We start from the raw sequence: 10,293 nt of genomic DNA on the forward strand, positions 1-10,293 counted from the left end.
CAGTGCTGCGCTCTGCCTAGGTTGAACCTAAAAAGGTGTATTTATATACGAACACAAAGTAAAATACAACATTCACAAACAATACCCACAGTCCCCGGAGGTCAGGGCTCTAGAGTTTTATAGGCAGGACCTGAGTCCCACTCCCCTCTTCTAGTGGTAGTAGTTATTCCCCATTCTCTATATGCAACCTTTAGGGTTAGCCCCACTAGTTGCTTGAGTCTCTGGCGTGCCACTCAGACTCTCATTAAAGTCAAAAGTATGCTAGCGCTGAAGCACTATGTGGCAGGCAAATTCCCCTGGGGCACCCTAGCCAATCAGTATTACCCGTACTAGTAGGATCCAAGAGAATGCAGTCCCTGAGCAAGCCCCCTTCGCAGGTGCTGAAACTGCAATGAGTTCCTCACTCACGGTCTGGCAACAGCCAAGGGTCCATGAGGCTCCTCCAATCCTATTAAGTTTCTTCAGATCCTCACCACAGGTTGTGGGGGGGGGGGGGGGTGAGGGGTGACGCTGCTGATGCTGGCTCTCAGTCACAGCTTGAGCCAGCTCAGGTCATCACGATGACCTCCTTTTCTCTGATGACGGTCTCAAACAGACCATGCTCCTTGCCATGTCCCGGTGTCCCTCGCGTTGCATTCAGGGTCACTGTTCTTCCTTTGCACATGGGCTACGGCCCGTTCGGCATAACTGCAATTTTCACTGCAGCATCACTTGGCAAACGGGTCGCTGATTTGGGTCCGCACACAGCCTACAGCCCTTTGGCCCAGCAGCAATCTTCATGGTGATCCCATCTGGCATATGGGGTCATCAACCTGGTACCTGCATATGGGCAAGGACCCGATCTGTGCAGCAATTGTTACAACTCTTTACATTGCAGCCCTCCTCTGGCATACAGGATTGCTGTCCTTTATGTGCACATGGGAAATGACCCAATCAGTGCAACAGCCATCTCCTCACACCTCATTATGGGGATCCAATTACCAGGATCCCTCCCCCCCCCCAACCACACTGGACCTCTATCCAGCACTCTCTTTTCCCTCACAAGGCACACTGGTCTTCGCAAGCAGGCAGGTGCTGACGTTCCAGGCTCCAACGGCATGTGGTCTTGGATTTTCTGGGTGATGTCCTCCCCCTCACCCAGCTGAGAGACTAGCAGGCCTTCACTGAAGTCTTGCAGAGCTTCTCCTCCTCACACAGATAACTGGCTGCTTGGCAGTAGACAGTTTTGGATGGCTTAAGCTCCCCTTCTTATAATCCATTTTCGAACACCAAATGTGATTTAGAGTCTGAGTCTTTGAAGTTTATGTTGGTGGTCTGCTTCCTTTAGAAGTGCCTTGTCATCTGTCCTGCGCTTCCTCCAGAAAGCAGTCTGTCACAGCAAGAGCTACTCCAAATCTGATGGTCCGACAACACAGGCCATGTGAGTGACTTGAGGTTCACACTTGAATGTCAGCCACAGTAATGAATCTATCAAGAGGTTACCCCAGGGCCTCAGAGCTACTCTTTAGGACTCTGTTACCAGCCCCATGTCCTTCTTGAACTGTGCCCAGTCCCCTTCCCAGTGACCTCTCTCTGCATCAAAGAGCACTCTTTGAAATGTACTGGAGAGCCTGGATCTCCTTTTCTTTCTGTCTGTGTCCCACCCAGCTTACAGGAATGTAGCAAAACACAAGTCTGTCTGGTGGAGAGATTCCTCTACCTCCTCAAAGCATGTTTCACAATACAAGCCTGAATTGCCAAAAATGGAACCCAGGATTCTCCATGTATTGTACCATTAACAGGCACACACACATTCAGTGCGTGTATACAGCATACTGCACCGTAATGTATACTTCCTGTAGTATATCACTCTTAGGCACACATACACCTAGCAAACACATATATAACATGCATGCACTACATGGCACTGCATTCTTCAAGTACTGTAGCACACATAGGCACATATGCAACCACCTCATGCATTTACCATCCATGCTCCGCACTACATGCTTCAGGTATTTAATCACTCGTAGGCACACATACATCCAGCACATGCATTCAACATGCACGCACTGCACTGTTCTGCATTATACCTGTATTGTACCCTTTTCCTGGGTCTCCCAAAATGAAACCCAGAGTCCTCCTCGATGTATTGTGTTCTTCACAGTCACCAAGCAAGTACATGTATACCATACATGCACTGCACAGCACTACATCCTTTATGTATTTTAACATTCATAGACACACATACACCCAGTGCATGCATATAACATACATGCACTGCACAATCTCTGTATTGTACTATTCAAAGGCACACTTACACCCAGTACATGCGCAGCACTCCACACCAAACCAATGTAGGCTAAAGGGGAGTTCAGCACTCAGCAGCAGAACTTTAAATGAGTGACCCTGTAGGCCTCACTCCAGTGATACAGGTGAAAAAGACCTGTTCACTTCGTTTGAGCTGCTTACTTCCTGATTAAGCCAGTAGCCTTTCACCATAAAGAATGCAGGTGACCCTTCCGGTCCAAAAAGAGTGTAATCTGTGAAACAGGGCTAATGTCATAGTGCACATGCATGATCTATGTTCGCCTAGGACAATGAAAATCAGCATTAAGGATCCAAGCATCATTACAGTTGAGGCAGTCAAGTCAGGGATGCACGTCCATCATTGTGCGAAAGAGTTTTCAGTCCCAACAACATAGGAAAGGGTTTTATATTGTGAACTATGTGACAAATGGTTTAACAGGAGGATTTCTCCTCTAGATTTCTCAAATACCACAGAAATGAATTTTACTGTGTGAGTTTTAACTCAAACAACATACAAAAATGGACATTGTGAACTCTACAAAATACAGTAGGAAATGGTACAACATCATCAAATTTAACAAATGTAACACAAAGTGGTTTTACATTGTGAACTCTCTGGAAAACACAATAAGAATCCAGATTTCTGCATTTTTTTTTTCAGGCATTTCATTTAGTGGAAATTGTACACCCTGCAGTACCCCTAAAAACATATTGCTGTCATTGATTTCCTGGGATTCTTTGTGAATCACAACAAAAGGTGGATATCTATGTCAAGCAAACGAGAGAAAGTTTCAGATTTTTTCAGTCTATGGTATGTGAATAGGTCCCATAGTCTTAAAGAAAAATAACACTTTATGCTCTGCAGCATAGCTAAAGAATTACATTACATTACAGAGCAATGTGGAGCGCGGGGGAAGGGGAGTAAAGCCATTTGGCAAGAGAAAGAGCAATATGGAGCAGCATGGTAGATTACAAAAATGAGGAAGCAATGGGGTGAAACAAACAAGTGCGAATGTATCACGGATGGAAGCTAGAAGAAACACGTGGCCGACAGAGAGCAGCATGGAAAGCAAGAGAGAAACACATAGGTAAGAGTAATTAGAGTGAAGTGGGCAAGAGAAGTACTTTAACGACACAGCTCAAAAATACTAGTACACTCAGAGTGTTTTCGACAAAAGAAACTAACGTCTCTAAAAGTGAGTAGAGGAAGCATAAAAAATTGCTAATCAAAGAAATTGTAAAGAAGCTATGCTTCACAGGTGGGACAAACGCAAGATGGACATGGTGAGCTGTACAATAAGAAGCAGGCAAACTAGAGTGACAGAAAAGTCAACTTGCATGCTCCTAGTGCCTTTATGTTGTTGGTAAGCTCACATTATGTGTTGCAGCAGACAGCACTTAAGCTGCCTACAAAAGATTCTCTAAAATTTGGAATAATAATTAATACAGAAATTGAATGTTCAATAACAACAGTCTCTTGCTTGCTTATAGAGGACCTATGCAGCATCAATATATTTTAAGTGGCAACAGCAAAGAATGTTTCAACTCCATTAAAGCAACAATTACACAATGACTAACGGCCTGATTACAGAGGACCGGCAAACTCGCAGTGATGGTCATATTTCCCCACTCCAGGTGGTCCGACCGCCACATTACAACCCTGTTGGGCGGACCCCCCAGGGGACCGCCCTCACCACTGGGAACATCGTTCACGATGGGCTGACGGCGGACTGAGTTCTACTCAGCCATGGCGGCACGGATCTCAGCGCCACTGTGCTGATTACAGCTCAGCTTTCCGTCAGCCTTTTCATGGCGGTCACCCCACCAAACCGAGTGATGGGGGCCACAGGTGGCCCCTGCATTACCCATGATGGTGTGCTACTATGCTGGTGCTGGTGCGCTACGGTATTGGCCTCAGCTGCCTTAAGGGAGCCGGTGTCAATTCCGTAGCACTGTTCCCACTGTTCAGCCCGGCGGGAAGAGCATAATACAATTTTCCCGCCAGTCAGCCCAGCTGGAACATTGTAAATCGACTGGGGGAGGGGGTGCCACCGCCATGGCAGTGGCGTCCTCCCCGCAAGTTTGGCGGTCGGATCTTCTGACTACCAAACTCATAATTAGGCCTCTCGTTCTCTTATAAGTGAACATCTGCATGCATCTAAACCTTCAGATCCAAACGTGTACTATTTTCCTTCTCAGATTCTTTAAAGCAGTAATATCAGAAACACATAAAAGCCTTGTCTATTATTTCCAAGAACTTTCACAAGCTTTATTTGACTGAATTTAAAATTTGACATTGGTGTCATTTATATCATTCCTCTTCACCTTTTATCAGTAAGAGGCTAGATTCTCATTTGTGGTTGTTCATAAAAGTAAATGTATACCAGCAAATCATTTTAATGCACACATTTCTTGTGTTATGGTGCATTGCATTTCAGTTCACATGCTACAAAAGGATAGAAAAACACTTTGCCAGAGGATTCGTTTCTCAAATGTTATACAATACGGTCTTGGCTTTTCCTCTAATAAGTAGTATTTACTGTCACTAAGATTCAGGTTTTTTTTCTAGTATAACCTAGTCTGTGCTCATATTGAAGATTATATACTTTGTTCTATACACTTGTTTAGATTCAACTAGAAGTAGCTTTAGCTTGCTGCTGGCAGACCTCCTGTTTCCAATACATGTACCTTGAGTGGGCTTTGGATAGGCCCTTGCTCATAAATGGACAGCTTTGTTGTCAATCTCAGTCTCTCTGTTCTTCTTTTGTTTATCCAGCCCAGAAATCTCTGGTCTCAGGGTGTTCCAGTTAGATGAGTTGTATCATTTCACTGCTGACTCAAAGGAAAATCTTTAATTTTCATTTTTTACAAGGGTCTGGCAGCATGAGAGCAGCTCCAGGATTGGTGGAAACAGGCTAACCCAGCACTCATATTGACGCTGGGGACTGTGCCCGCAATCCCCCAGCAGTTTGATAGCCTTGGGATTGCTGGGTCTACAGTGCACATGTTGGGCTGGCCGTAGAGCACTGAAAGGGACAGCAGTCATTCTGCAATTGCAGGATGCAGCTCCCCATCCCATGCCTTCATGCTCGCGCTGTACACAGCATGAGCACAACGGCAAAATGAAATGGCATTATTATGCTATTTTATTTCATTGTGTTTGCCTGATGCACTCGCAGCAGGTGAGGAGACGCTGTTCCGCTCCTTAGGAGGCGCCGCCACCAGTTGTCAGTATTTCGTATTCAGAAATACTGTCTGATAAAAATATTGTACTATAATTATCTTTTATAAAAATACTATCCTAGCGGGTATCAACCACTCTGATGGGAAGACATTTTTGTAGACAATATTTAGGACACAATAATTATGTTACACTACAGTTTGATAATGATATTCTATTACCACAACAAGCTGGTACTAGGTTGCCTGGGTTTGTTGGCAATATGTGTCTGGAAGGAACAGTTGTGGCAAGGGTGAATATAATAGCTTGGTGCTTCGAATGAGCAATGGTGTGAATTAATTAAGCTTGACGGTGGACACTCACTCTAGAATTTAAGTCTGTAAACTTGTGAAGAGAAAAATTGCTTTTAGGACAGGGTGGTTTTTAGGTACTGATGTTTGCGACTGCCTATTGTATGTAGGAAAACAAGGGCTGAAGTCGTTCAGTGTCACTGCTGGAGACTTTCAGGCAGCACTGTGCAACAGAGATGTCTAGGAAGATCATCAGGAAAGGATCATCATTGTCAGTGAAAAGGATAGATGCAAGTTAGCAATGAATTTGACCTGAAACCGCAACTCTAACATAATGATGTACATATTCACAGCGTTACTCCCCATTGCACCAACTAGAATTCAATTCCTTGGCTCTCTTGTTACACACACAGATATCAGTTCGAATTAACCAACAGAGGTTTCACAACATAAAAAGTACATTTCCCATTGATTAGTTTAACTTGCATTTATTTTTCGTTCAAGGTGTGTGTTATTTTATATGCAGTTACTTGAAGGTGACATACCAATAGACTATTTTGTTCTTTTTAGCCACCCTTTGATCCCGCCCCCACGCTCACGGACTGTGACTTCACTGGACTCAAAATCATAGGTCCCATACTTTTTTAACGCACTTCGACCGCTAGTATGCTACCATCAAAAGGTATTGCACCCGGGCTAAGAAGTGCCTTTCAAATTAAAGTGCGCGTACTTCGTACACGCCCACTTTAAGCACTGGATTCCGAGAATTCTTTCATAAGGCACGATCCACCACACTGTAGAGAATCACAGCTCTTCACAAACAGACCCACCGCAGAGATGGGGACATTTCAAACCCTTTTACAATACTAATGCGTCCCCTGCAAACGTATTTGGACTCTGTATGATCGATGCACGAAATACTGAGATGTGCATGGTGTAAGTGCTCCAGTCCGAGTCTTGCAGTGCCATGCTGCCTTCTCTCGCAGCAGCTGATCTGCCCATAGAAATAGCAACAGTTACTTAAAGCTCAGGCGGCACCATACACACTGCAAAGAAGCAAGCACCACCAACCAGCTCGTTATTAGCCCAGCGCTATTCCATAGGGATCTTTTATGAGCAAGGCAGGGCGGAGAAGAGACTACCTCCGGGGAATACACACGAGAAACTCCCCACCTGCTTCCTACCTGCAAGCGCAGCTGACAGTAGGCTGCAAAGCGCCAGAGAAACAGAGGCACATCTTGTGAAAGTCCACATAACTCCCGGCTTCTGTAGCTCACCAAGGGTCCGAGAGCTTGCCCCTTCCCTAGGGATTTGTTTCACCTTCCAGCCGCCATCCTTGTTCCATACCGACCCACCGCTGGTGCCCCACCCACAACTGGGTGCCCCTCCACGCACGGAGCGCCCTGCGTCAGAAACCCCCTCCCTTGGGTAACAAAGTAACTTTAAAGAATGCCAACCTCAACATGGCCGCCTCAGTCACCCAGCCCGTTGCCATGCTGGACTTGGCAAATCCTGTTCACATATTTATATAGCCTTTGATGTGCCGCAGTAATTATATCGAAGTTCAAAAGGGTTACTACGCTTTACGGCGTGCAAGCCACTTGCCATTTGTTTGCGGGCATTCACGCTTCTAATATTGCATTTTTAAATACAGACGAGATTCTTTTCAGTCCCCGAGGTACGCGATTTGCTCAATGTAATTTTACTTTTTACAGCCGATGCAAATATATTCCTAAGTATAAAACGCAGTAGGTTATCGATTTCAGCCAGATCGCGAGAGAGGAGTATTGCTCCCAGCAAAGTATGCAGCATAGAGTGAATTTAGCGTTTCCTCATTTTCATGATGTGGTAAATTAAGTTTCAGATTATTTCATACACTGTTTTACTATGTTCTGCTGTCTTTCCTCTACAAATTAATGGTATACCGGCACTTACTCGTTCATTCAATAGTTTGTTCGTTCATTCATTCATTTCGGCACACCCTGAAGAACTCCCAAATATAGTTATCGGTCACTGAATTTTCTGTGTCCTTTTATCTACAAGTCCAAAGACACAACAAACAAGATAACACACCACGTATACTTGAGTTTGCATTTATTCATTACAGCGGCGGGGCATTTTGTAAAGAAATTCTGTACATAACCACAGTGCCGTAGTACGCAAAGGGTCAGAGACCATGGGAACATCCACAACATATAAATACACTCACTGCATTTTGTGTTAGGAGGGATGTAAGGTGAGTGTGTACGTGGGGTGGTGGTGGTATGTGGGGGGGAGGGCTGGTGTCTAATAGGCGTGCAGCTTAAATCGCACATCTAAGAACCTGACAGGACAGGCATGTTACTAAGCACTCTGAACCCTGGGCTTGACGAATTCATAGATAGACTCTTACTGGATAAAGAAAAGCCAAACTCGACGGGCACCAAGCTATTTATCTGTCAGTTTATGTAGCACCATTATCCCGGAAGATAGTCAATAAAACACGTAGTAAGGTACATTTAAAAGTAAAAAGCAATCACGTGGTAATTCAGTTGGCATGAAATAGTATCTTAGGCCGTGGACACCAAAGCTAAGCAACAGTATTCATCGTATCGCCCTCGTTCTTGTGTCACAAAGGGAACACCCAGTGATGTATTGCAGCTCCTGTGCGTAAGAGGCAGGTAGGTACAGGTTTGTTTTCGTCTGACCATAAGGGAGAACAAGCATTTGCAATGCAATGGGTCTAGCATTTGCTCCAGTTAGAGCTATCACGTTGTAATCTCCTAACCAGACTTTTTTGCCACATAAATTGAAAATGAAAACTAAAAGTTTCATATAAGTGAGCCAATTCAAAGCGCCACGACATGAGCGTGAAGGAGGCACACAAAAGGGAAAAGAAGTTTGCTCGCAGTCAAACGTATCGGTAAAAGTTGAATTAGCCATGTAACAGGCCCCATGCCCAAGGCGGTTACATAACCGCCCTAAGGAGGGACAAACGTAAAGCATTTACCAATTAAAACAAAGGATTTTTGAAGGACAAGCCAAACATACAGGGTTCTATTAGTCTTGGCTCTGTGTGCATTCATTTTATTTTTGCTTTTCCAGGACTGGTCTGTGGCCCACTTACAGCACCGGCCCTACACATGCATACATGTACACACACAACACATCCCTACTACCACACAAGACACTATACTTAATATTTTTTACCTCTTTAAAAACACAGTCATGCCCATTCATAATAATAAAGCCCTGCAGGAGGACAGAGCACACATACTGAATAACTTCATTGTATCCACATTTTGTTGTACTACAGGAGGCACTGTTATGCACCCTCTGTGCTTCATTTTGTCCAGCACCTAAATAAATACTACAACTCCCATAACCCTGCTCTTTGAGCAGGAAGCTCCCAACACATACAAAGGGCATCCCCGCCTATAAATAGCAGTAGTGCATAAACAATTTCCTCTTTTCTTGCTGCTAGAGAAAAGAGCATGTACAAAACGCTGTTTATTACAATAAATATGTGATATCATGTAGAATTATTTATTGCTTATTTGATGTTTAAACTATTCTGAGTTACTCCACACTAGCCTGCTTTTTAAGGCATGTGTGTACATTTGTTATTTTGTTTCGGCCCCCATGTCTGGTTTGTTTACTTAAGAACGAATTCGTCTATTTTCAGGAGTTAATAATTACCTTGTAGCAGCTCCAGGCTGCTGGAGAGCTTTACCAATTCCATGGCCCAATATATTGTATCATTTGTTGGAAGGCAGACGCTTGACTGGGGAGATGTCTCTGCAAGCAGCTACCTGGTTTGTGTGAATAGCATCTAAAAACAACTTTTTTCTTTGTGCTTCTTTTAATATACTTGACATAACTTGTTCAAAGAAAATGTTTTAGTGGTTAAATTCGCCTTTTGCTAATTAAAATGGTTGACCGCAGTGTTAATAATGAGGAGGATTTTTTTTTAAAGAAAAATCTTTATGAATTTTTGGACACTTCCTTGTCTAATTATATTCATAAAGCTTGCTCTTCATCATTTATGAGTGCGGCATAAGGTTCATGAATTCTGTGGTGAATGTAATCATCCCTATATCCCTCTCTCCTTGTTCCTGACCTTACTTTTGATGGTGGTCCCACCCTTTACAGAAGAAAGAAGCAGGAAGAAAGATAGCCCACCCATCCCTATGTCTCACCCCCTTTTGTCTCTTGCCCATAGACTGAGACAAGACGGAGGGTCGGCTGATAGACTTGGGTTCCAGAATATCGCTTACACTGGGATTGGACTCTGGAAGTGTGGGGGGAGCACACCAGTTGTTTCATTCGCCAGTTCTGTACGACAACTGCACTCTGCACACCACATCGTTGGGGAATGTTGCTGCCGGCATCATGCAGGATGCAGTGTTTCTGTGCTGTATCAGGTAGGATGTTACTGATTGCGGGAGAGCTTGGCCTCTCACCTTAGCTGACAAGGAGGCTCTTGAACGCACTTTCGTCTGAAGCTGCCTCCATGATTGAGACCAGGCATGAGCATGAGTAGGGTTAAGCTGG

General features: G+C 44.3%; 1 protein-coding gene across 2 annotated transcripts in view; it reads right to left on the reverse strand.

Annotated features, from left to right (window-relative positions):
- The window catches only part of LOC138283820 (chondroitin sulfate proteoglycan 4-like), a 349,745-nt gene extending 342,581 nt beyond the window's left edge, over positions 1 to 7,164 (reverse strand). For both annotated transcript variants that reach the window (XM_069221947.1, XM_069221953.1), the window contains exon 1: positions 6,945 to 7,164. In XM_069221947.1, coding sequence (XP_069078048.1) covers positions 6,945 to 7,014 — 70 coding nt within the window. In that variant the 5' untranslated portion in view covers positions 7,015 to 7,164. The remainder of the gene's footprint in view (positions 1 to 6,944) is intronic.
- Between the last annotated feature and the right edge of the window lie 3,129 nt (positions 7,165 to 10,293).

The sequence above is a fragment of the Pleurodeles waltl genome, chromosome 1_1 (genome assembly GCF_031143425.1).
Source record: "Pleurodeles waltl isolate 20211129_DDA chromosome 1_1, aPleWal1.hap1.20221129, whole genome shotgun sequence".
NCBI classification, from domain to species: Eukaryota; Metazoa; Chordata; class Amphibia; order Caudata; family Salamandridae; genus Pleurodeles; species Pleurodeles waltl.